Here is a 27,488-nt window from a genome sequence, read left to right as displayed (position 1 = left end):
CCTTTAATTTTGCTGTACTTCATGCATCCAGCTAGAATTCCGTATTAAATAAAGTTAATATGCTGGTTTCCTTCATTTAAATGGAACTTTGGTCTCCACCTAAAACAAAGGTCATGGCAAAAAGAGAACATTGTAAATAAGAAAGTGACACTGCTTGGCTGGTGATGAAGTAAAGAAAGTAAAAGTAATTTTAAAAGCTATTAAAATATACAATTGCTTATGTCTATTTATACAACATTCGTGTGCTTAGCAAAAGTAACTGGTAGACTGTATGTATCAGGAAATCATGGATACCAGCTAATGAGCATGAAGGGGTGAGGAACAGCAATTTAATGATTTGCAAAGGAGGTTTGATTTTGGTAATTTAAAGCAGTGTTTCTAATTTTTACTTCAATATAAAATTTGGTTAATCTTGATACCCAGTAATGAAGGTTGCATTTTTTTGTTTATTCGTCTGTTTGTCCCTCTTGTTGTCAAATACAGATTAAGCCCCCTAGTTTTCACCTTGGTTTAGAGTTTCTTCTTGTGTTTTAATTTATAAGAAAAAGCTTGAGTTTTTAAGCCTGTATTCAGTCAAATTACGTGCATATTTAGGCTAGTCCGTCAGATCAGTAATATTACAGTGCCTTGACTTTAAATATAGCCTAAATAATGAGTACATGAGGACTTAAAAAGAAAAAAGCCAGTCTCCCTACTGTCTTCAGTGAACAGAAGCGAGATGAAATGCGAGAGCTAAGCAGCTTTGCTAATTAGCATTGCTCTTCTATATAGTGATTAGTCTCTTGATTTGTTTGCTGCAGTATTTCTAGCTACACCTGATTGTGTTCTTAAATGTGGCAGCACGTGCAGGAATGGCTCTTTTCCCACCTTCTGGTAATCCAGATTTTACTGCCAGTAACAGCAATTTCTAAGTGCAGTGAAAATGGGGATGCTGCTGCTTCTTACGCCTCCGTTTGTTAAATGCGATAAAATAAAACATTCTGTGCATGAAGATACTTTTTCCTAAAAAATTAAAGGAATGTGGCCTTTGAATTCTGCAGTGCTTTCACCGAGGTGTTCGCATAATTCTGTGGAAATCCTATAAAGTATTTCCTTAAGTTGGAGAATCTACAGTGCCGAACTTACGACAGCAGACGTTATCTGCACATCTTTTCTGTAGAGCAGTCATTTTTATAGTAAATAAAGCCACCCTGTATTTTCCTTTATTATCAATTTGATTAGCATTTGAAGCAAATGCTAATGCTTTATTCTGCACTGGCATTTTTATCCAGCAAATTCTCACCATACCATATTTATAGATTCTTAAGTTTGCATTTCAAAATTCATTTGAAGAAATGGCGACTCAGTTTCTCTTGATACATCTTCTTTGTTTTCCTCAGAGCAGTCTTAAGGAACAAGAACAGATTAATTTAATTTATGTGAAATAGAAGAGCTGTCAGCTGAATTAAACAGGAAATAGGCATAAATTTAATATAGAAATTCTTAAGCATTTTCTGGTTTTAATCACTGTGAGAGACTACTGCAAAATACTGGTGTATGCATAGATTAAATAAAATTATACCTGTGAGCTTGCCGTGTATCGCAATGGCTTGAGAAGAGTTTCTTTGAGAGGCTTGATGAAGACTAAGCAACCTGTCAATGTGCTAATCGCCCTGTGGACGTGCTTTTTGGGTGTACCACAGAAAGTACCTTTGGGCATGAAAATTCTGCAGCATACAAAGACTTGGAAATGTGATGGTGAATATGCTTCTAAATGAAAATCATTACTTTGGTATTTGAATTTAATTTACATCATGTCAGATGAGTAAAGGATGAACTCGGATGAGCCTGGAAGTAGCTAAAAGGAAAAGTATCGTGATCTCTTGTACATTCTTATTCCGTGGAGTACTCTTTGCTCTTTTGCTCAGTGCTAAATTGGAAGTTGGTTTTCATTTTTCCCGTGCCAAATACAATGTATTATAATACGTCTGAGTTGTACAGAGTTACCTTTATGCATGAAGCCTCTGTGACTTCCCAACAGGGAGACGTGTATGTGGAACAGAGCAACAGGGAGTGTGCTTTTAGGTTATGAAGTTATGATGAAATTTAAAAAGCATGTCAGGTCCCAAATCTTGAGAGGCATCCGCAAGCATAGGGCTTTTCCCTTGTCAAACTTGAATGGAAGTTGGCGAGAGCTTGTGGAAATGAAGGTGTGTGGATGAACAGGTATTTGCTTGTGTATTTGCTTACTCTGAGTTTTGATCCTGCTGCAGACTTGTTGTGTCCATAGCTGACTGGAGCTGTTAAAGGCATCATGTTTTGTAAATGCAAGCATCTCTTCTGGTGGAGACCTGCTGTTCAGTGGGCCGTCAGGTTCTCAGGGTTTTCCCCTTGTTGTTGGACACTACATGCTATTTCTTCACTGTCCTAATCAAGTTCAGGATCTCTTAAGCTACCAGGGAACTGGGTAGCTTTTTACTCTTAAAAAATAGTCCCAGCAAATAAACAGATCTTTTAATTAATCTGTTGTAAGGGTATGTGAGCTTGACATCTTCATGTAGACTGTGTTGACTCTGAATACTTGTATGAATTCAGATTCCACTTCTTTGGGAAGATTGTAAGGTGATTCATGATCTGTCTTTGTGATTGTCTGAATTTAGAATGAGGAGGAACTATTTTATTTTTCACCCTTTTCTGTTGGTGGAAGTTCTTAGCAAAAATAAGCTTTTTGTTTCCAGCCTGAAAGGGGCAACAAAGTTGCTGTATAGTCCCCGGTTCAACCCATTACCTGAAATGGAGTTTGTTTAGTGCTGCTTGAGGTAATAAGGTCATTTGATTTGAATATTTGTTTTAAATATATTATATATTCATTATACAAAAAGCAACTAAATGATGTAATATGAAAGACATTTTCCAAACCCTAATTTAAGGCTCAAAGGAAATTTCTCAGTGTTTTATTAAACCTTCCTTCTTAGCCAGAGGTTTACAAGAATAGCTGATGGTTGAAATGCCTCTATTACTGCTCTCTACTGCCCCATGAGAGTGCTGGAATGGTATAGAAGACTTCTTTGTGAGCCTTTCGTGCTATCAGTGCGATTAATCCTTTAATGGATTACCTTCTTTCCATGTGTGAGTATACTGTGAGGAAGCAGAGGAACATTGACTACTCGGTGTAAAATTGCAGAGGAATCTTGATGAAATGGGGACTAGGGTCTGCGTCTGCCAACTTCCATCTCAGTGCTCTCACCAAAAGGAAGTTCTTCCTCCCTAATGAGCATGATGTGCTTTAAATAGAAGTTGTGTGAAAGGATTAAATCTGAGCAGTATTCTAGTATCAACAGATCAAGCTTCTGTGGCAATGAACCTTCCTGTGAAAGCAGAAATAAAAGAGAAATGGTGTGATACTATGCTAGTGAGGTGTTTTAACCAAAGGCACTTTGTAGATTATGGGTATTGAATTGTGTGTTGGCAAATTTCTCAAATACTGTGCTATTTTGAAACCCTTACCAAAGGGGAAAAGAGTTTTAACCTTCACAGGAGTTTCTTAAATAAAATTCCCTTGCTATTGCCCATTCCTTGCAGCCACATCCAGTTTAATTTAGGCTACTAGAAACGTGAAGATACCGTAGCAGAAACACAAAATATTTCATCATCATTCTTCTTTTCTACGCATGAAAAACTGTTGATTATGAGACTGAATCCTTGTTGAGGTATTTCCAGTTATGGGAAGTGCTGAGGACTGTGGCCTCTCCCAAAGAGTTTTGTACTCAGCTCTGGACACATGCCAGTAACTGGAAAATATCTTCAACTATTTGTAGGTATGCGTTTCCTTTGTGATATCATCAGCATATTTTCCCTGAAATAGCAAGCAATAATTAACACTTGTTCACACCATTAGGAATGCAGATGTTTCCCTATTCAACTAAGTGGCTTATTAAACTGTCTGATTTGACAGATTTAGCATGTTCTAGTGTCCCTGCCCAAACACGGGGAGAATTATGCCATCAGTTTCTTTCTCTGAGTGGCCTTACAGTCAGTAGTAATCACTTGATTTCAGATATGAGTAATGAAATAAATCAATTTGTTGTGTGTTTGCCTATCCTGGAAGGAGAAAATCAACCTGTGCAGTTTGTCTTGGAATGCACCATGCTGCCTTGTCCTGTGACCCTGTCTTCTTCTGATGTGGTTCCTTAGTGTAATGCAGCAGAACTGCCCACCTGTCATGAACGTAAAGTTCATGTGCCTGCCCCCACTTTGCAAAGTAGGGTTGTAAAGGGGTTTGACATCAGCGGTCAGTGTTATTTTTAAAAGCTGAACATGTCCGGAAGCAAATATCCTCCGGGATACAGTTTTACAGTTACAGGCAGGTTTGGTTTGACCTTTAATCATTAGGTTTGTAAGTTGATGACATATTTAAAACTCTTATTATGAAATGTGCAACTATGGGACAGTGAACTTTGCCCAGGAACTGAATCCCAGTTTTAACCACAACATTGTGTAACGGTTGTACACACCTTTTAGTGGGTAAGGTTTTTTTCAATGGCATTGACTTTTCCTGGAATTAGTAAATAAGCTTTTCTAATGACAGATCCACCCTATATTATATGTTACAAAGAAAAGAGAATGTTGCGTACCCACACTAAGGTTCCCGTGAGTATGGTGTCATAGTGGCAAGAACTGTGCCAATGGTCTTCCTGTGCCAACATCCTAATGCCTGTAAAACATTGCTTCATAAACATTTTTTAAAAGTCTCTTGAGTATTTATATATCTGGAGGGAACACAACCTTGTAGACAGTATGTCCAGTTTTTCTCTTTCATTTTCTGCTTATATTTCATCCTTTAGAATGACTCCCAAAAGCTGATTTGGTTCCTTTATTTTTTCCCAGGCCTGGAGTTTGTCTCCTGAGAATTATTTTTTTTAACAACCAAAATGCTCAACCTCAGGGTTCTTTAACACTTTCTCTGGTTTGAATTTCAATAGACCACGGTTTACCTGCTGCCATTTGTTCCATTTGCTGAAATTTTCTAATACAAGTTGGGTTTTAGTTTGATTAGACTCTGCATTGCCTCTGTTCTAATCCAGACTTGTGTCAGTAAGATCTTTCTGGAACAAAGCACTGTTTCCCGAGTATCCCTTCTATATGATGATTTCCGCTGAAGGGTTTTTTCTCTAGAGGTCTGCATAGATTCCTGTGAGTGAGTACAAGCCATTTGTAAATGTTGGCTATTGACTCATTGTATTGGGAAAACTTTCAGCAGGTGGAGAAAGTGTTGTCTCATAAATAAAACATTCTTGCCAAAAGTTTACATTTTAAGTATCGTGATGTTATGATATGATATGATGAGAGGTTAGGCTTCCTTGCTATTAGCAAGTCATGGTCCTTGATACTTCAGTTACCTAAGTAAGGCCAGAGAAAGTCTACCCAGACAGCGGATCTTCTCAGGGGGTTGTTTTTATAGTTTCACAGAAGCATAGCCTGTTAGTTGGGGATTGCCCGGAATTCAAACTATGCCCCTGCCCAGCCTCAACAGATTCAGAGTCAAGTCCTGTTTATTCTGTTCAGATTTGTGGTCTGTTGGCATTGTTTTCCCTACACAAGGATTTCTTCCTCTTCAGGGTTATGTTAGCGCTTTGAAAAGTGTAAAGTCTGGTGTGGTGGTAAATAAATGCTGCAGTCTCGAAATAATTTTTAGGAAGAATTCACACCTTTGGTGATGCCGTGTTGTCATCGCTTACATTGACTTTTGTTGCTTTACCCAGTTTCGGCTGGGTGTGTATTATATAATGCAGAATTTTTTATAATGGAAAATGACCAAACTTGAATATTTTTTTTTGTTTTAAGTAAGCATAAGGGCAAGAATGGATAGTTTGCAAATGCTGTGGATTGTTTGGAGCCTAATGTTGAAATCCTGTTTATTGTGGAATGTCATCCCAAACCAAATTGTTATTTAGTATTACTTGTTTATTTTAGCTCTTTTGTTAGGAGTTCCATTTTACAGGGCAGGAGAAACCTGTGTTGATGCTGCTGCAGAGTCTGTTATTTTAGAATGTGCCAGCAAATCAATCGGTGTTATGGAAACAAGAACCAGACATGTAAGGACTAGTTTTCTGGCTATTTCTTTTCAGGAAATTTGCCTGCTACTTTTGGTTAATTTGTTTCCTAACTCATTATTTTTAGAGAACTCATACAAATTAGACCTGTTTAACTAAAAAAAAGAACCAAGCCGAAAGCCACCCTCTTGCTAACTTAATTTTATTTAGTGGCCTCTGAAGCCTCTGTTTTACCTAAATGCATAACAAATCTTGTGGTTTTACTTGCTTTCCCTGTCAGTAGCCCCAGGCTACATTCCATGACTCAGATGGGATGCTGAGGATTTCTTGTGTTATTCTTTTTCCTAAATATTATTTCAGAATTGTGGTTAGTGTAGGTGTACTGGGGAGGAGGGAGAATCTGGGTTTTTTTTGCAACCAGCTTCTAAGTCTTAATACCAAAATCAGTGACTAGTACAAGTGGGCTTCTCGTGAAGCAGGAGTAGAACTCTGTAAGCCTAGTTCCAATGTTTCTAGTTGTGGTTTGCAGTTGTGTAGGCTGGGTCATCATTAGTCCCAAAATGCATGATGATATATTTGATGTGGCCTAAAGACAAAAGGTTATTTATTAATAAAAGGCCTTTGTGTTTGTCTTTCACAAGTCACGTAGTTCAGTTTTAAAAGAAAACCAGGAACAACAAAAAACCCTAAATGAACACAAAAAATACCTTCAGAAAAAACTTCACTGTGTCTTAATGTAATAATTACTCATTACTTGTGTTAGATACTGATTTTGAAATGACAATAAAAAGTTCAAAGAATGTGGACTTAAATTCTTTTTGCAGCCCACATGGATGGTTAATAACCCTATTGAAACGATTGCGTAAGTATTGCTGGTTAGAGTTCAGATTATCATCATACACATAAAGCCAGCATTAAGTATTTTATTGCTGTTTTGGCCTAACAAGGCACAAATACTGATTGTTATTCCATTACTGTAATCCATGTATTTTCTTAGAAGTTAAAAACTGCCCTTAAAACACAGGGAGGACTCTTCAGAACAATTTGTAACTGTTCTATTAAACTAAATCCTAGGCTTTTTATTTCCAATGTATTTATGGTAGGGCCAGGAACTGGATTTTCTTCTCATCCCATTTTAAGAGTCTTGATTGCAAAAACTATTGCAAATGTTTCTTCACAACGTATGATGGAGTTCATAAATTGGTTGAAATAATTGTTTTCTATCAATTTTCTGTTAGAATGTCATAGCTGTAGTGCAAAACAATAGTAAGGAAGAACTTTCGTGTCACATTTATGTGGCACTTTTACTATGCTGTGATTTTTATCTCCTTTTTTCAGGAAGACACTGCCTCTTTTTAATTCAAATGTTCATTTCGTAGGTGATGAAGAATCTGTCTGGTTTATTGCATCTTCTGCAGACTTGCCTGTGCTTAGTTGTTTCCTCAGTGTAATGCAGGATGAAGCGGGTATTTGGGGGTAATTTGGAGATAATTGGCTTGGCAGATGCTGACCCCAGTTTGAAGTAGATGTCTATTTTAGAACCATATCTCTGTCAAATAGTTCAATTAACTATCTGAAGTCTGCTGTAAGTTATCTTCTTTCATTAGATGGAAAATGTAAATGGTGTGTGTCCATGTGAATCAGCTGCTGTTTCAGCAAAATCTCTTACAGTTGATGATTCAAGTTTTCAATTTCCCAGTTTGTAGTGAGAAGTTGAGTGTGTCATAAGATGTTCTGTACCAGACTAATGTTACTTTCAAAACCAAATACATAAACCTACCCCAAAATGATTTTGGCTCAAATACAGGGAGACCCAGATAATTCCCCTTCTCTCCTTTACTTTCTCTTCCTCCTGCTTTTTGCTTTGGTGAGATACTTTCCTCACTGTGCTGTGATGTAGTTGAAGATTATCAGTAATTGACAGTCCCCCAGCTGCCAAAAAATTGGAAACGTTCAAAATTAAAGGATCCAATGAACAGAATTCCAGCAGTGGGAGAAAGAAAACTGAGGACTGGAATTAAGGTTTTGAGCCACTTTTTATTTCCTTTAATAGGAAATGGTTGTACAATCTCTAAGGAGTAAAAACCAAGTAAAATCTTCGTATCTACTTCTGAAAGAATTTTACCTTGTCTTTTTGTTCATGAACAGTTCATAAAACCAGGGAACAAATGGAAAAGATACATCTAGTACTATACATAAACTTTATAATCTCTTTAAAAGAAATTAGAACAAAATTGTAGTAGTGTACTTCTACTGTCGTTTTTATGTTAAGTTCAGCTAGTCAATATCCAACAGCAATAAAAGCAAGATCAAATTTACATTTGATAGGCTCTTTCCATCATGGCTATTCACAACTGTATGGTCATGCAATCCCATATGCATCTTATACCTGCCAAAAAGAGGATGGTTTGAAGATGTGCGTCACTAAATTTACTTTAAGCTGCCATTATGCAATTTTAAGATGCTGTTTAAAGCATCTACTGTTCTGGTACTGTTCAGGTGTTAATTAGCATTCTGTTAGGAAGGTGAATCTTTTAAAAATATACTTTCAAGTGAAACGTTGGGAGTCACATTGGATGTGAGCCCTTTCTTTGGACTAAGCTGATAATAAAAGAATGCAAGGGACTAATACCCCAAAAGAGGGAGAGATTCCAAAGCTAAGTTAATGGAGGAACCTTGAAGCAGTAAAATAACTATTTAAAATAATCCATTATTTTTTTCTTTTAAAATATTTCTACTGTAAAGAAAAGGTGGGGGGAATCAGAATATGTACAGCAACTATTTCAGAGGTGTTGTGCTGTCCTCAATGCAAAATGCTGATACAGAGTGAGCTACCTGAGCCACTTAAATTCAGAATGAAAGTATTTAGTCCAAAAAGCTTGAAAAACTCTGTGAGGTAGCCAGAAAAAGTCCATGGTCATTGATAAAAGCAGTACCCCCACAGTAGTGGTGTATTGAAGTCACTAGGCTGCTGCTTTTCTCTCTGAGTCTGTTCAAAGTTCTTAGACCAATACCCAAAAATACAATTACAGATGGCACTTGCCCCTGTTGGAACCAGAGCTACAAGCAAATTGGAACTTCATAATTTTTTCTATGTGCAGGAAGAGGACAGGCTTCTGGTTGTGTTTTATATTTGTGTTTCAGTTCAAGAAAATGGAAGCATTGCATTTTTGGTTATCTGCTTTTGTACACTGGCTTGCAGTTTTTAACGTTGATATAGTTAATACATGATGTAGCTCTCTGTCACTGTATTTCTTCAGGAGTTCAATATCCTTTTACACTATGGAATAATAAATTCTGCAAATAGAATTAAGTCATAGAGAGTTAAGTAAGATGCAGATGTCTGTACAGTCCCTGAAGGTCCTCACTAACTTGCTAAGTTAAGTAAACCTAATCATCATTTACTACCATTATGTAAGAATTAGAATTACTGAGAAGTAGTGTTTTGTTGAAGGAAAAAAACAATCTTGGTGGCTAAATAAATATAACATTCAGTGGAATCAAGAGTTAAAGGGCAAAAGTTACCAAATAGTATTGGTTATTAAAAATACCAACAGAATTGTCACTAATGAAAAATTAACCTTCCCTCAATATCCATTTGGTCTCAGTCAGAATGTTCTCAATTCATCAGAATGATTGAGAAGCAGTTTTTTGTGTTACGAAACATTCAAGTCAAAACAACTGAGAAAGCCAACTGAACTTGTAGTCAGGTTCTGAAAAATGTTTTTTGTTAAATAATGCTACCATTTATCACTCACTGCAGTGGAAACGATATGGTACCATTTGCCAGTTCTCTTCATATATAATCCGTTTTACTAATGCTCTTCTTACTCTTTCAGGAGTTTTACGAACATACAAAAACCCTTTGGCAAGACGAAGGTGTGAGAGCCTGCTATGAGAGATCTAATGAATATCAACTGATTGATTGTGCACAGTAGTAAGTATTGTTTCTATTCTGCTCTATATTGACTGCTATATCCAAATTCTTTTATTGAAAACATTCAATGACAGTGATTTGGATGGTTTCGTTGCTTACTTTTCCTTACCTTGGAAAAGGAGTGTATGCTACATAGTGAATTCTTGGTAATCAGCTATTCAAAGAGGTAGGAAAAACTGGTGTTCAGTTACACAATAGCCATCTCTATTGAAAACTTTGCAGGTGCTTTCAAATGGTCTTAATAAAGGCTGGCACCTTAATGCAGTAGACAATAGTACTGTCTCAAAGACCAGGTTTCCTCCTCATGCCCATGTTTGTAGATTTTGTTTTAGTGCAGTTTATTTATCTGAAAACTAAGAGATGGCAGGAAGAATCATAGGCAGCAGCCTGTGATCAGTCACCAAGACTTCTGCTTGTGTGCCTTGATGCACGTATCTGAGAAAGATTCTCTTCTACTCTTTGTACTACTGTGATAATTTGTATTAACATAAGAGGCTTCTGCATGTTTGCAGTTATTTACCACATACAGCTGTATATTATGGTTCATATTTTTTTAATGGGAATATGTTTGTGGTAATTGTGACCATTCCTGGTATTTTTTTTTTGCTGTATATACACAAGAATTGCAGGACTTCAGTGTTCTGTATTAGTTTATACTCTCTCTGCTTCTTTTGGAGAAGATGAAATTAGATTTAATGGTCAAAGAAATGCAGGTTTCTTATTTCACGTGCTGATGGACAAGGGCAGTTTGTTTACTACTGCATCTCTTAAAGAACATCTGATAAAATTTGTAAGGTTCTTTTTGTGTTGTTTGTTTAGGTAGACTGAAAGCTAAATCAACAATTAGCTGTGTTTGAAAAGAGACCAGGGAGAGAATTTTACTATGACTTGCACAGCTCCAGGTCTTTAGGAGCCTCTTTGAAGTTTAGCCATTGTTTCTACTGTGAATTTGTTTGATGTGTAGCGATGTCTTTTGCATTAGGTGACTAATGTTTGATCATTTGGCATGGATCGTTTTGCAACTTCAGTTGCTACAGAAAAAGCCCGGCAAGATTTTCATTCCCTTCAACTATCCAGAACATTTTTTCTTTCTAGTGTAAAGCTGGTAGAAATGGGGAAAACCTAGCTTTGTTTCTCATAGGGTTTGGTTATGTTTGTTTCTGATTAGTGTTTGTTAATAGTCAACTTCTCTGATGGGAAGAAGTAAATTGTTAAGCACAAAGGGGGTTTTGTGTTGCCCTTTTTTGGAAGAGAAGCAAATTTCGTTCTGCCCTGAATGCACAGAAGAAAGCTAAAATTCTTACCATCCCTGATGGCTGGACATTGACTTTTTCATGGGTCAGCAGCCAGGGGTGGCCTTCAAGATGGTTTTACTGTCCTGCTCCATGTAGTGGAACACGTAATTCTACATCATGAGCTGCTGAGCCAAAATTAAACCTTGTATATTGCTGACAAATTAGATATTTTAACTAAGGTAACCATTGCTGTCTCCTTCTAAAAATATTTCATCATTCTAATATTTATTCAATTTGATTGTAAAGTATATGACATTATTTTCTTACAAAAGAAGATTTCTAGTTGTTAGCTTTGGTAGTTCTTGTCCTTTCTGGCATCTTTTGATCATGCAGTGGCATTGTTTTTAATAACACGATCTGCAAAGTAAGAAGTTTTTAATGGCAAAATACTTGCTTGGAGGTTAACATCACTTTGAAATTCTGAACTTGTTTTTGTGGTATTCCATTTTCACGGGACCTGATGAAAATTACTGCATGAAATCTGACAGGATTGATACCTTGAAATTAAACTGGTGAGCACACTCGAAAGAAAAGAATGTAGCAAATATAAAATGTATCTGAGATTTATCAAGTGGGCGCTTTCAGTTTGAATGTGCAAGCTACTGTCAATAGGGCTCATAGAAGTTAAAAGAGAAAGCTGTGCAAGCTGTTGGAGTTGTCAGTTTTTGCAGAGAACAGTCTTGGGTTCTAAACACCTTCCCCTTTTGAAGTCCCTCTTTAAAACAAGAAAGGGATACTTAAAATGAAGGTGGAAGAGTGGCTTTTCTCTTTCATGATGAAACCAGCTTCCAAAAATCCCTCCTTTAAAGTTGAATGAATTGTTACATATTGGTACTTTGTTTGGTGGACTGCTTTAAAACCCTAAATAATGTTTCCTGTTAACAGAAATTAACTTTCTGTAGTTGTTTGTAAATTTTCAGATTTTTTTTTTTTCTTAAATGTCATTTTTCAAAGTGTGAATTGCTTAAAGCTTGTCTTGGTGCGGGCTCTTCCTGCATTTTTAAAGAGGAAGGTTTTCCCACTATTGGAAGTGGCACGGTTTTGTGTAGGAAGCTTTTCAAGGCAGTTGTGCTGAATGCTTAATAATGAGTTTTGCCTGTCTTTGAGCAGGGAAGAGTGAGGAGTGTGTGTATCTCACAGGGCTCTGTTTGGCTTTCTGAAAAGTTAATATCAAACTAAAATTCCTTTCTGTTCCTGCCAAACCAGCATGAAATGTGTGCAGGGCTTCTTCAAGGATCTCTGTGGGTTCAGAGGCTGGCCTGGGTCTCCTGTCCTCAGGGAGCGGGCACGTTGCAGGGCTCATGGTCTGCTTGTGTGGCAGCTGTTCCCGGCAGCAGCACCCGGCATCCCGCCTGCTGGCTTCTGGGAACTGGCACAAGTCCCTTCCTTCCTCTTATTTCCATCTCTTGTTAATGGCGTGATGGTAGCAGTGAGAGGAGGCCTTGAGGACTTACCTGGTTCCCTTCTGTTGGACACCACTGCTTTTACAGTTCTGCTTTTCATGGATAAAAACTGATTCTCTGTGTAGGGCAGTTTAGCTGTACTCTGACCAGAGGTCTCTTCAGGTTACAGACTGCATGGCATAGCTGCAGGATGGTGGATCACCTTGGGAAGGAAGATGTTGGGGAGGCGGGGATGTAAACGCGTGCAGATTTGTGTTGAGGAAAGAAGGGAGCTAATTGGTGAGTCAGGAGCTCTCCTAGATGAGCTTGGGGCGAGGAGAAGGCTGCTTCTTGCTGCTTGTCCTTTCCCTGGAAAGTGGGAACCAGTCTGATTCTCAACCAAATATCTTGTATCTAGCTAACTCGAAGGTAGCTGTTTAATGTCTGGAAATGGCATTTTTCACCTGCTCCTGAGCAGTAACTTTAAATACTGCAGTACTTCCTGCTGACTCACTACAGTTTTTCAGTGCCTCCTTGTAAAAAATTGACATTAATATGCACTATTGCTGCTGCTCCGTCAAGTTCCTGGTTGCATTGGCTCAGAAAAGACCAAAGCGACAGGTACGCTCCTGGCTTTCCATGGAATTGCAGTGGTGATCTTTGGAGGTGTGAAGCTGGGAGGCCCGCCCAGTAACCTCAGCTGCTGGAGAGCCCTTCTGGTATCCTGCCCTTTCCCCTCATGCTCACTGGCTAAATGAAAATGGCACTTCGGAGGAACCCTGTTCATTTTGAAAGAGTAGCTGCCTCTGCTCATCATGAGCTTTACTGTACTTCCTGCCTAGGCGTATTTTAGAGTCTTGAGAGGCAGAGAAAGGAGGGGAGACTGTTTCCCTTTTCTTCTCTGGACTTACTAAGTAGTTAGTTTCAATTCTTCTTTTAGAGCGATATGGTCTGCAGGGTTGCTACCAGGTTCTTTCTGAGAAGAATGTATTTTAGCTGTAAGGAAGGAGCATCGTCTTTGAGAAGACCAAGTATTATTGCTCTTGTATCTTGTGGGGATGTATGCAGAAGAGAATGAATGTACTGAAGCTGCCTTGTGATACCGCTCTTGGCCAATAATAAAGAGAACAATGCAGAAAGGTCTAGAATATAGAATACCCTGAATGGTGATAAATAAATGATTTGTCATCCTTTGTATGTCTTCCCTGAAGGCACAGGGTTGTATTTTATTTAGAATATATTACTTAAAACATAGGAGCCATTTCCACTGTAATGTGCCAAGACCTGTTTGTCACATATATCCTTCTGTCAAATATAAACAAACATAATCTCTTTGAAGTGCTGTTGTTGCTAATACTTCTACCTCAGTTTGCATTTGGGCAGCTCTTTTCTTGAAGGCTCACAAATACACAGCAGAGTAGTTAGAGTAAGCAGGCTCTCTCCCATGCAGATGTGCTGTTTGTGGCACAGGGGCATGGAGGATGCCTGCACCATCCTGTAAAGTCTGACCCAAATTCTGTGAACATCCTGAAGAAAATTGCTTTGATGTTAATAGCCTTTGGATTAGCTATGTAGTAAATCAAAAGCAAAGCCTGGGTTACATGAGCATCCTAGTGCTTTCTCTAGATTTGCTAACGCTGGGCTGTGCCCACAATCCCTGAATTCTTGCTTTAGTTACAGCCCTGGCCATCAGTCTGATTCTGTGCTTTATGTTACGCTGTGCTTGCTGTGTATACCTCCTAGCTGGTGCTTCCTGGTTTCAGCTGGGGTGGAAAAGGAAATAGTGTGAGAGACAGTCTTTGCAACCCATTTCACACCCTCGGATGTCAGGAAGGGCTGGAAGTAGCACGAGGGAGCCCATTCTCACGCTATTTCCTGCCGCTGGCCGCGACGACTCTTCTGCTGCCTGCCATTTCGGGGAAGGAGAAAGCATGGGGAGGTCGCTGGTGTAGGTGCAGAGTCGTGTTTCTCAGCCTTCAGCCCTAGCAGAGCCACTCTGACAGCTTAAAACTGTGCCAGGCTGCTCCAGAGGAGTTTTACGAGAAGTACTTTTTAAGGTGTTTGTTTTTAAAACACTTATCAAAGAAAAGGGGGGAGTGCAGCTATTAGCCAGTTGCTGTGCAGGGCTGCTAAAGGATCAGCAGATGTGGATGCACTGTTTTCTTAATTTCTAATTTGTTACGGCTTGTAAATTCTTTATATTTTTATTAAGGTTTATGGTGTGTTTTGCTTCTGGGTTGGCTGACTTGTAGAGAGCAATTAAGAGCCCTGATCTGAGCACTTAATGATTTTCTTCTATGTTGATTTCAGTTCATGACAAAGTTCCCTTCATGGAACATGCAGTAAAGTGTGTGTTTGCTGAAAGTCTCACCTTTTTAAATAGTGGCTGATTTATCAGTGGTGTTACTGTTAGTCCCGTTTCTTATTCATATTATTTATGACTTTTTTTTTTCTTTTTACTTTCCACTCGATGTAATTTTGGCAGAGCAGTTACTCTTCTCTCCTCCAGCTCTGCAAGCTATGTCTCACATTCAACAGGACAGGAATTTTCCCTGGCCTATGTTCCTGGCATACATGAGCTTCTTACGGACATTAACAATTATATTGTTAAACATTCCCATGAGGAAGAATAATATTCATGCCCCCTTTTGCTGATCTAAAACTGTTGAGCTTGCCTACTGCTGTGTGGCAATAGGAATACTGCTGTATTCCTTGCTGCAAGCCAAGAAATAGGCTTAGAACATCCAACTTCTAATCTTTCATCTTGATTATAAAAAGCCCACCTTACTTTATTCCAGAGCACTTAGCTGAATTAGGGTCTTTTCCCTACTCTTCTTCAGCCTGAGGAAACAGATCATGTTACAAACAAGGTTAAATTTCCATTAAAAAAATAAAAAATACAGCCCATGTTATATTTTCTCTGCAGTCCAGTGGTGTATTGGGTGCAGGAGTAGGTTGCTGGAGATAATGGGAAACACACTAACTCCTGTCTTTGCATGACTTTAGGGAAGTCACTACCAATAAAATGAGCCCAAATATCTAAGTAGCTGAATTATACCTAACTACTCCATGTGTCTGCCCTTTCTTGCTGACTGTGAATAGCAGGGATGTGCCTGCTGGCAAGTGCTGTGAAAACCAGATTACCTAAATTTAGCCAATAAATAGATTATGAATCCAACACATGTTCCCACTGTTGTCACAGCTAATCATAAATTCCTAATTTCAAGCTATACTTAACCCCAGATAAACTTCTCTGTCTTCAAAATAAATTACATGCCAATATGAAGCAAGATAAAAGAAAAGGTGTCCTGGAATAGCTTGCTTGAGTCTTATGAATTAGGAGCCCCTGTAAGTGAAAATACTGAAGGTGATGAGCCATAATGGCAGAAGGACCTTTACAAGTCCAAAATGTGAATAATTTAAGAAGTCATACCACAGGCTTTTGAGGTCTGTGCAATGCCCAGCACATCAGTCTGAATTACTGTGAAAGGGTTTAACTGTTTGCTCCAGGAATCCAATTTCTGCCTTCACTTTTGCTCGCTCTGCCACTTATAACCTCCCTGCACCCATTGCCTTCATTCATTTGCTGCTTTTATTTCTCCTTTGTTCCACACATCTGTTAATGTGTCAGTTCCTTTCTGGCCTTTGAATGCAGATACAACTTCCTTACTGTGTCTAGGTATAAATATTAGGGATTTGCCTCCAGCTGGAGGCAGGGCTGACCAGATCTGGAGAGCATGAAGAAGCTGGGTTGGAACTTCTTCCCCAGTTTCTTGACCCAGTCCTGCATCCAGATAGTCGCACTTTGCCTTTTAGTTTGTCTGTCACTTGCTAATGCCTGCAAGAATTAAGGATTAACCCTAGTGCAAGTGTTCGTTGGTGCCTCATTTGGTGGAAATGGATGCTCATTGTTGCATTTGCTCATGCAACAGCTATTTCTTTGCTTCAGTAACATTCACAGCACAAAATCTGCTCCGGTTAGGCAGGGGCTTGCTCAGGAGTATTTCTGAAACTTTGGCATGAGTGTTAACATTTTACTTAAATGACATCTGTCCATAAAATGGTGAATTTCCTCTGTGATCTTAAGTAGACAACCACATGATTTGTTCAGTAGATTGCTGTTTTCCTCTGACAGAGAAGTTTCATTTTGAATTGGCAAAAGCACATCATGACAGTGTCACGAAGGCCGGCATAAATAACGCGCATATTGACATTTTAATTAGCTGGTGAAGAGTACTGTGTTGAACTCGGTAGTTTGCTCAGGATGTAGCTTTTAGCTAATATTTTACTTTAATAGGCAGCTTTAAAACCAAAGTTGATGTTATCGAAGAATGTGAATGTATGAGTAACTACTGCTGTATAAACCAAAGAATGAAACAGCTTCATAAGATAACTCTGTACTAAAAGTATTTGGCTACAGTTCAGAATTCTGCAGAGTTGTTTTGTAGCCCAGTTTCTCGATGGCTTGCCTATACCCATACCCTTAATTAAAACAGAGTTAAAAATAATTCACTGAAGAGAAAAACAGATTCCTTGTTACTAGAGGTAAAAATGGCAAACCGTGCTGCTTGATACAGAACTGCTTGCTTGCATCACCAAAGGATTTTGAACATTTTAATGAACGAATAATGCAGATTAATGACAAGATGTGCAGGAGCCCTATGTCAAACACACAGATTTCTGTGTCAAAAAGAAGAAATAAAATAAGCTTGAGCTTTTTTTTGAAGCAAATGCCAAATGTGTATTTTTGTAATTGCTTTCAAGTCTGCTTGGTTCAGTAGTATCTGGACTTCTCAGTCAGCATATTTCTGATACCTGTCCATGCTTCTGCTTCTTTTTTTTTGTGGCACTGTTCTCTGCAAACTTCACATTCAAATGCAGTGGAATTTCTTTGTGGGTGAAGGGGAAGATTTGAAATGCAGTACAGCAGGAGATGAAATGTTAAGCCAAAATCTTCTGTTAATTAAACTTTTACCGATTTCTGCATTTTAGTGGCAGCACATTTCCCACTCCTTCCCACTGTTTCCTTTTCCCATTCTTAAAGGTTTTGTTGTGGCATTAACCAATAGTGTGAAAGAATGTGCTAGAAATACATGAAAAAGTATCTTTTGTCCGCTGAGACTTTTGGAGCAGATGCTGTGAATGTCGTATTGGTCTCTTGCTCTGTGGATAGATATAAGTTTGTAATAGGATAAGAAGTAGTGAACTACACTGGCAGGGTGCTTGTTCTGCATGTAACTCTGATTTTGTGTACCTAAAGCTAAATTTACCTGGGGTTAGCTGTGCAAAACAGTTGGAGAGTTGCCACTTTGCAGTACAGTGTTTCCAGCTTTTAATCGAGGAGATGTGTAGGGTTGACGGTTTTGGTTGATTATTCTAGCTGATTATTTGTGAAGTTTTGAGACGTCATAAATAATTCTCCATATAATTAAATTACCAATATTTTTCAAACGACTAATATATTAGTGTACAAGATTTCAAGTACGCATTGAAAGCCCTGACTCAATGTGTAATCCATTTTGGAGTGACTAATCAGTGCTGTTAGAGACCCGACACAAAATAATTTATTCAAGAAATCAGTATGTATCATTGTTACACAAGATCATTAAATGCAGCTGCTAACATAGCATTACTACACTACTGTATTTTTCTTTCATGATCGTAAAGATCAAGAAAAAAATCAGCCTGGATTCATTCCTATAGGAACTCTCTTAAAGTAGATGGAGTTTCTCCTACTGTGAGTTAATTCATTAACAACAGGTTTCACAAATATTGCTGATTGGATAGTTTCCTTGGTGTTCTGCCAAGCAGCCTTCATCCTTCAAGTGATGCCACACATTCCTGGAGTGAGGGAACCTCACTATTGTAGTAAACACCCTGTCAGGCCACTGGTGCAAAGCTGGTAAACACACACTTGGTGCATACTGCAAGACAGGCCCAGCATTTGATGAGGTTTGACACGTCCAGAAAGTCAGAATGGTAGAACTATGTAATTCCTGCAAGTTCAAGATACTTTGGCTTATGTTCATGTATATGGATCTTGCAGGTAGTATTGCCCTTTCACTAGACACAGAATATACTTTTTTGTGGTAGGGAAACTGCAACAAATTCACTCTAAAAATAACTCTGCCGCAGATGAAACTTCTGTAATCTCAGTTCTCAAAGAAAAAAAAATACATATATTTTGAGTAAATTTGGACCAGTGAAATAGTAGATTATTGTGTACACAGTAATCCTTAAATCCTCTGGGGTTTGTGAAGACAGATAGCAGTCTGTGTATTACAGTGAATTAGGATGAGAAGTTAAAATAAGAGTTACGTTCATGTACACTGTGAGGTTGTCATGTACATAGGCTGTACTAGACCTTCATTTTAAAAATGTGCTCAGTTTTACTGTAAAATTCCCGTAACTTTATTTAAAAAAACCAGAGCAAACAACATCTTGTATTGTTAGTGTCAGGGTTAATGGAATACTGCTCTTGGATTAGTATAGTGGTGTAAAATCCATAGATGCCAAGAGTTCCGAAGCAGTCAAAGCGACTGTTAAAACTTGTATTAGTTCTGAGGATTGATTTTTCACTCACCCTTTCTTGCCATGCTTCTGCAGCCTCCCTTTATGCAAACGGAAAAAGCCCTCAATGAGGTTTGTTCTGAGCTGTGATTCAAAGCAACATTTCAATATGATACAGAAACACGTGGAATAAAAGATCTGCAGACAGGTTGGAGTAATCTCCACTAGGAATCCCTCCTGTGGGAGGAAGACCTGCAGGTGCAAAACACAGGGCACTCTATAAATAAGTGCTTGAAGAAAGGAGAAAGAGTACAGCTCCATCTGAATCCCTATTGCATTACCTGTGTAAAAGCTGGGCTGGTGTTCCCTGGCTGGAACTGGGGGTAGGAGGCAGGCAGTGCTGGGCTGGCTGCGGGGTGTGTGTGAGGGGGGACCCCTCGGGTCTGGCTGCTGCCGGGAAGCCCCAGTAGATGCTGCTCCAGCAGGAAAAGGCTTGTTGGAATGGCTGCCCAGGCAGATGTGGAGCTGGTGGGACTGGTATTTTTAGGATTTCTTTTAGGATTTTGCAGATTCCTCACCTTGGTGGGTGAGCAGCTGCTGGAAGTTGTTGCCCTGACCTTAGGATCTGCTGTTGCTGATTTTCACTGTCAGCAAGCACAACAGCGTTTGGAACATGGGTTGTTCTTTTGTTGTTTAGTGTTTTTTTTATGAGAGCTCTTATCACTCATGCTGTATTGCTGCAGAAAAGGAACATTTCAAGATTAGAAGATGACAATTAGGAGAATGCTTTATCAGACTAAGACGTGTAAAGATACTGTAAAACCTCATTAAAGACTTGCTTTAAAAAAGGAATTAAAAGTAATAGTGTTCCAAAAGATAGGAGGCAACAGAAAATTTCTGCTACAAGGATGAAATGAGGCCAGTACATTTGCTGGTACAGTGTGAAAGCGCCAGGTTCGATTCCCGATTATTCTCTGGGCTGAAAACACTGCAAATACATCACTGCTGGTCTCAGGGAAAGGGAGTACTCGATGCACATTTTCTCCTTCCTTTTCCTCCTGTATGAACTCCGCTGTTTAATGAGACACGGAATCCTTTCCTTCACGGGGGACTTTACATTTAAATTACTTCTATCTGGGTGCTTGCCTGCATTCACAGGTATTGCTGAAGTTACTCATTTTGAGAGACCCCTGTGACAAAGATATCTGCTGTACATTTGGTATAAATTTACCAGCAGGCTTGAAAGTTTATTGAGACCATGTGCTTGCATGCAGAGAACATGGTCATAAAATCCATACTTCAGGAGAGGCAGGCTGAAAATGAAGAAATAGATTAAGCTTATATTAGGTGAACAAGTTTATCAAACTGAAGCTCTTCAAGTACTTTTTATAGTATGTGACTAAGTCCTAAATAAACTGAAAGAAGTTGTTGGCTAATTTTACATGTGATTAAGAGTAATTTTGCAGGCAGGATGTCATTGATAGGTTTTGTGATTGAAATACCGTTTTTCAGCTGATTACTCTGTAGAATACTGATTTTGTAGCTGAAATGTGTTAAAATCAGTTGTTACAGTTAAATATAATTCTGTGTTAACTATATTTGTATTGTGGTACACTAATGAAGTCTTAGAGAAGGCTATCCACCAATAAAGCTAAACTATAGTGTGTTCATTATGCAAGTCAGGGTTTTCAGTGTCTGGATGGTAATTTACACTTAAAATGTGTTGGCTGCCCAGTAAATGTTTTGTGAAGGCTGTGAAGTGCCTTGGGTACTCTGGAAGGTTCCCCTTCCCCCAATGGGCTTATGTAAACTGCAGCCGGAGTAAAACAGAGCAGAGGGCTATTTTTAGGAAGGCTGTTGTAGCTGGGGGGAGGGAAGGAGCTGGGTCCTGGAGGAGGGAATGCCGATGGAGCCCGGTGCTGGTGGGAGCCACATCCAGCCCAGTTCAGGCAGCTGGGTAGTGCTGCCTGATCTTTGCTGAAAGATTGGTGTTTTTACAATTAAAACCAAACAAACCCTTCGAAGCCTAAGTTATTTTTAGAAATAAATTAAAATAGCAGTGTACACACAAAATCCTCGTGAATTGTGTTATTTTGGCAATTTTGTTCATATATTGCCAATGTTGGTAATACTTGCAAAGTTGCTGCAGACCATGTCTGGAACACACTGTCCACCACTTTGGACATAATCCATCTCAGTTGGATTTTTACTTGCTTGTTTATGATGTTATAAAATTAGGGACAGTGTGAAAAGGTTAGGCATCTTGGAGCTTTGTATCTGGCAAAGCAATCTTCCTACATAGCCTCATAGAGAGAGGGGCTGCTCTCTGGATGTTCTTTCATCAGATTGAATCTCAAGAGTGACCCAGTCGTGCTCAAGTCTACTGATAGCTTTTTGGTCTTTTCATTAGCTCTACCTGTCAGTGTGCCACAAAGAACAGATTTTACAGTTAAGGTGTACAGTCTCAGTTCTTCTCTTGGTTCAGCCTGAATGGCTTCTCTTCTCCCTTTTGCTAGAGAACTCTGTTTCACAGCACTGAGCTGCTTTAGGATCCAAATACGTTGTTACCAAAGGCCAGATTTGAGTGAAAACTTAGTTTTCCCATTTGTAAATTGGTGTTGTGTTATGGCTCTTCTTCAAGAGGAGTGTAAAAGCTCACATCTGCAAAAACACTTGGATTATTTTGGATAGTGTGAGGTTTTAAATGAAATCAGATGAGTGAAGGGTGATGTTGTTCGATGTGTCATGGTAAAAATGTAAAGAAGTATTGCAAAGTCATCGAGAAGCTTGACACAATTAAGTGTTTTTGTAGAAGGGGTGAGAAGATGGGTTTAAGATCTTCTCTTGTCTTGCCAGCATAGATGTAATATTGCCCAAATAGGTATTCCAGACTCTGGGATCCTGATATGTCATATCAAATTGTAGATACTAGTATGTTATCTGTCTGTTTTCAATGTTAATTCTGTGCCGCTGTTGTTAAAAGTTCGTTTCAAAACCAAGGCATATAGTATATATGAAGTGTAGAATAGTTTTAGGTGAGGTTACAAGTGTAATATGCTGTTGTCACAGTGTGTTATCAAGAGAACCAGTAATTAAAATGTGTAGTTTTAAAGAGCTGTTTGGAGAAGAACATGTCAGTTTATACCTCACTTTATTGTGATGTGTTCAGTAAATTCGCAGATGTTGATATGCTCTGTGTTGTGAGTTCCTCTGTGCTCTTCCAGTGCTCATTGCTAGGTTAGATCCTTGACCCTTCACTGTCACCTCTGGCATACTTCACTGTCCACCTCTTCTCCGCAGAGCTGAACTACTCCAAGATCCAAGCAGTTTATTACCATTTATTGTTTTCTCCAGCTCTCTTCAGACATTCCGAGCTCTGTTTTCCTCTCCACCTTCTCCTCGCACAAGGTGGGTTGTGAATTGTTCAGCTGCGCGAAGGCATTCCCAGCTCATAAGGAGGGTGATTGGGAAAAGGCAGGGAAAAACAGGGCAAGGCAGGACTGGACAGGTCAAAGCAGAGCTGCTTTCTTTAAACTAAGAAGGAAAAAAAGAAACCCAACCAAACCCCGAGCCTGGCCCTCAACCAGTTTTTAGGATCAGGAAGGTGTTGAGCCATTTCCCAGTTTCAGTCTGATTGGAGCCAAGCCTTAGCAGACGCTTTGGAAGCCGTAGCTCCACTGCTGCTTAATTGCTTCTTGTTTTGAAAGATAATTAGGAACTTTATTTAAAAATAGTAACTTCAGTGTTCAGTCCATTAAATTTGTCACCAAGATAATTTCATTAGACTCCCAGCTGTTTTCTTATTGGAATTGTGAACTAAAAATAGGTAGGATTTCTGCTGTTCTGTACAGAGGCTGGCACCTCCACTTCAGTTCTGACTTTCCCTAATGATGTGAAATGTGTTTGTTTCCCTCAGAGCTTTCTTCTGGGCTGTGTTTAAGAAGGTCCTGCTAATTATGCCAGAATTGTGCGCTGTGGTTTTCTGATAAAGTCACGTGGCTCTCAAGAATATGAAACTGATTTCCCTCAAGACAAGCCTCACAAGTGAAAGATGAATGCCGCACCCAGTGCAGTTTTCTTTTTTCACCAGTCTCTAAGAGGTGTTTGTAAGAATTCAACAAATACCTTTTAAAAAACCAAATAAACAAACGCTAATGAGCGCAGGTTTGTTACTGTTATTATGAGGGATGCAATTTACCCTCTCGTTCAGTTCTCATGAGCAGTCCCTTTGTTGTGCATAATTGAAATCACAGTGTAGATTGTGAGATAGTGACAATTGCCATGTTTATATTGTATGAACATGATGGTTTTTTGAAACAAAACTCTGTAATTACCAGAATCTGTGCAAGCGTATGCTGCTTTTATACATACATGGGTTACAGGGTGAATTGGGTTGTTGTATCCACATTTAAATAGTGTATCTTTTAAATTCTGAAGTGTTTCATATTTATTCTTAACACCATACCACAAAGCATTGTAACGGATTAATGCTAGATATGCAGAAAACTGAGACAGATTTTTACTCTACAGAGTTAGACACAACTATGGCTACGTCAGTGTATGGCAGTTTCCCCTGCATGCTGACTTAGAAATCAGTAATACGTTAAAAAAGTTGCATTTTTCAGTTGTGGTATTATTTGAAGGGGTTTTTTTCTCCATTAGGATACCTTTTGGCCATAACTCCAGTAAATATCTGCTGCTGACACTGATACAAATGAATGTAAGTAAAAGGAGGAGGTCCTGCTGCAGAGCAATGTGAGCCTGGGATGGCCAGGTGTTTTGTTTGGTGATTTTTTAAAAGCTTGGTGTTTGGAGCCACAGTCAGGAAAGTCAGTGCCTGAATGCAAACTGGATCAGCCTTTTTCTTTTCCCCTCTTCCCCATGCTTATTCCTTTTAAGAAAGGAAACAGAAAAACATTAGACACGTTAATAAAACGTAGGTCTTTGAAATGGAAGTGGGTTCATTCAAAGGAGGGCATTTTTCTTTTCTAATTAAAATTAAGGCTGCACTTACCTGTAGAAGTACTCCAGTGATGCTCCCTTAAAACCAGTAGTTAGATGCAGTGTATAATTCTTGAACAGTTTATTAGCAACTTGGATCCTTTTTCATTCTCTCATCTGCTTGTTGGCAGTCTGTTCCTTGGACTTCCTGTGCCTGTGCATTTACACAAAGATGATAACGGTAGTTTTACAAGCTGAAACTATATGATCTAAACATGGGTGGGATGGGGTGAGGGAAGAGTGCCATACTGAGAGCTCTGCACCTGTCACTGGCTTTCAGCATCGCAATCAATACAGGGCAGCGAGTGCGTTCAGAATGCTGCAGAAATGTCTTGGGCTGGGAAATGTGGAAGAAAACAGAGGATGGCTATATTTAGTAGTTGCATAGTACTGTGCTTAAGCGCTCTTTTTGTGGTGAATCTAATAATTTGCTGCTGAGAAGAGGAAGTGAGGTTAAAATACTGCAGTGTGATAAAAGCTGTGTTTCACATATGGTCATAATGTTTATAGACTGTGTATGTATAAGCACCTGATAGGTGTAAGTAATGTAAGAACACACCTCCAATTCACCAGAGCTGTGGAGCTTTCTCTCCAGGCTTTCTCCCTGTCTGATCCATCTGATCTGAGGTTCTTCCACCTTGCAGTCTTTGCTGCTATTCTTAGTGTAAACCAAGATCTGGAAGCTGTAATTCTAGTAATGCAGAACAAATGGAAATCCTGGAATTGTCTTCAGCACTCTCGAATGGCATAGTTGCTAGGTACAGGTATCAGAGCAATAGGTGAGCGAGTTCAGGCTACAGCTGGGTCATGATTGTTCTGCTGAGGCTGCTGCATACCTCCGCTACCTAGCACAGCTTGGAATTGCACATTTATTATCAGATCTGTGGCTGTGAGTGTCAGATGCCCACTAAGTTTCAGGCACATGCTTAAACCAAGACTGCAACACTGAAGGGGGCTGTACATCCTTTGGTGCTTCTTTGCAGTCAGACTTTGTAAGAGGGTTGCTAGGTTTATGTCTTTGTGCAAAATAATAGACTTAGATATTAAGTGCAGCTTTTAAGGGCAGCCAAAGCACCATCTGGGTTCATAACCCCCTTAGCATGTGTTGATGTGGGAATATGCACTACATTTGGGGAAGATAAGTACCTTCTCAGACCGCTTCTAATCTTTCCCAGTGCACCAGTTCTACCCATGAGTTTTAGTGTCTGGTTTAGTTCAGTTCTCTTCCTGAGACTGTTTAAATGTTCCTCTCATGTAGAAGAGGAAATTTTTAATCTGTTAATAAATAATTCAGGTTTGGTGTTTCAGGCATTTAAAATGCAAACATGAGACACTGCCCCCTGCAGACAAAGAGGTGGGCAAGATGTGTGTGTCTTCTACGGGAATCTGAGGGCTTTTAGTCATCCAGTGAAATCTGGGAATTTTCTGGAACTTGAATGCACACCTTGGGCTTTTCAGCTTGGCTTTGCTTTCCCTCGAATTCCTGGTGCCCAGCTGTGATTGAGTGTGTGGGGGCAGGGAGTCCACCCACTCGTGGTGCAGAAATGCGTTGTTATTCATAGCTCTGTGATATTTTCTTTTCAGTGTTACAAAATAGAAAAGTGTAAGCCATCATCACTGGGGGCTCACAATTAATGCCTGCAGAGAGGAAATTCTTTTCCACCTTTCAGTGTGTTTGTTTCGTGCTACCTGCGTAGATCTTATCGCACCATTTTGTACTTGCTTCACAACCATAATGGCTAGAATAGGTGTTTCTCCTTTCTCCTTCCCCGCATCCCTGAGGGAAGGAGGTCTAAAGTGAAGTTTTCCAGAGAACGTGGCAATAATTTAACTTCAGCAGAGTTTCACACAGTCACACCTTAGCGCAGAGGTTCTCTTCAGCCTCCGTGGAGGGGTAGTTTGTGGTCAAGGCTCTGGCACAGCCTGGGAGCACAGAGACTCACGTCAGAAGAGAAGGATGGGGCTGTGGGAGAAGACTCCCTGCTCAGGCTTTCTCAGTCCTTGGCCTTTGTGTAAAGGCTGCCAATAAGGAGAGCAGTGAGGATGCTAACACTGCAAGGGTGGTGCGCGTGTCGCCTTTCCTGCCTCCTGAACCCTTCTAGTCTCATGAGTATGAGCTTCCATTTCAAGCTAAAGCTATCCATTCTACTGTTGAGGGGGTTTAAAGTTACAAAGCTGAAATAATTATGTTCTGTGAATAATATATTTGTAATTGTTTAGGCAATTACAACAATTCATATGACTGTAATAAGCAGCGGCTGTAAAGCTAGTTTAAAAGAATTAATTTCACCTGAAGAAGCTGCATCATTGCTTCCCCGTTGTAACATTGTCTTAAGCTAGTTAGAGAATAAAGGATTTTAAAAGTCCTTTCAAGATTTAACCTTGCCTCCTTTTTCCTGTGTACTTGCCCAGCAGCTCTTCCTCACACGTGCATGTCCATCACCCACACACATCTTACTGCATGCATACTTACTCCAGCTCTACATAGGTTCCATGTTTTGCAGCACCTGACTGCTTGTCTGTGAGTCAGGGAACTACCATGGAAAACCTCTCCAAGCTGAAACCAGCAGACGTGACTCTTGGCGCAGAGAGGAAACAGGCTGAGGTTGTGCCTTGTCAGGGATTTTACTTTTCCTGTACATGCTTTGCTCTAAATTCTCTGTTACTTTAATCTTAAAAGGATGCAGCTTAGGAAAATCTATGTTGAAAAATACATTTTTGCAAATGCTAAAATATGTTTTGGAAATATGAAGTATATCCTGGTTTACAGACATCTGAATGATTAGAGCTTTAAATAGTATTTTAAAGATCTTTTACAGCTAGTCTTCTCTTTTGAAAGATGAGATTTAAAGGAGTTCATATTTTTATAATGATTAAAATTCTGCTCTAGGGTAAGTTGAGTCGAGTTAGTCAAAGATTCTAAAATGGCGTATTTTGTCCCTTGTTCGGTTAGTGCTGTTTGTGAGCCTTTGTAAAACCACTGTATTCTGTGAGGAGTTTGTTATAATTGTGTCAATTTAATTTAGTGCTTAAAAGCACTGAATATCCAAATGCAGGCTTGGGAACTATTCCGTGGTCAATGAGTATGTATTGATGTTATCACAAACGGCACGGGGGTAAGTGAAGGTGGAGGGTCTACATTAGATTTTCCTTTAAAGGAGAGTAGCGAAAATCTAATCAAAGGCAAAGTCATGAAGCCAAATAACTGACAGTTCTTTTTGGTCCATGTGTTAAACTTCTATGAGAGTAAGAGAGGGCTGCACTTTTTCAGGAACATGGTCACTCCCTGTGAACGGCTTTCCCACAGAAGTAGTATGTTGACCTTTATTGT

The 27,488-nt window shown here is 39.3% G+C and overlaps 1 protein-coding gene across 3 annotated transcripts in view; it reads left to right on the top strand.

Moving 5' to 3' along the window:
• Positions 1-27,488, top strand: part of GNAS (GNAS complex locus) — a 151,267-nt gene that overhangs the window by 103,064 nt on the left and 20,715 nt on the right. For all 3 annotated transcript variants that reach the window (XM_062604178.1, XM_062604179.1, XM_062604180.1), the window contains exon 5: positions 9,872-9,969. In XM_062604178.1, coding sequence (XP_062460162.1) covers positions 9,872-9,969 — 98 coding nt within the window. The remainder of the gene's footprint in view (positions 1-9,871; positions 9,970-27,488) is intronic.

Source organism: Pezoporus occidentalis, unplaced genomic scaffold, assembly GCF_034315485.1.
Source record: "Pezoporus occidentalis ecotype Australia unplaced genomic scaffold, CSIRO_AGI_Poc_V1 ctg83, whole genome shotgun sequence".
In the NCBI taxonomy this organism is placed as follows: domain Eukaryota; kingdom Metazoa; phylum Chordata; class Aves; order Psittaciformes; family Psittacidae; genus Pezoporus; species Pezoporus occidentalis.
Note: the sequence above shows the minus strand (reverse complement) of the source record. Positions and strands in the feature narration are given on the sequence as shown.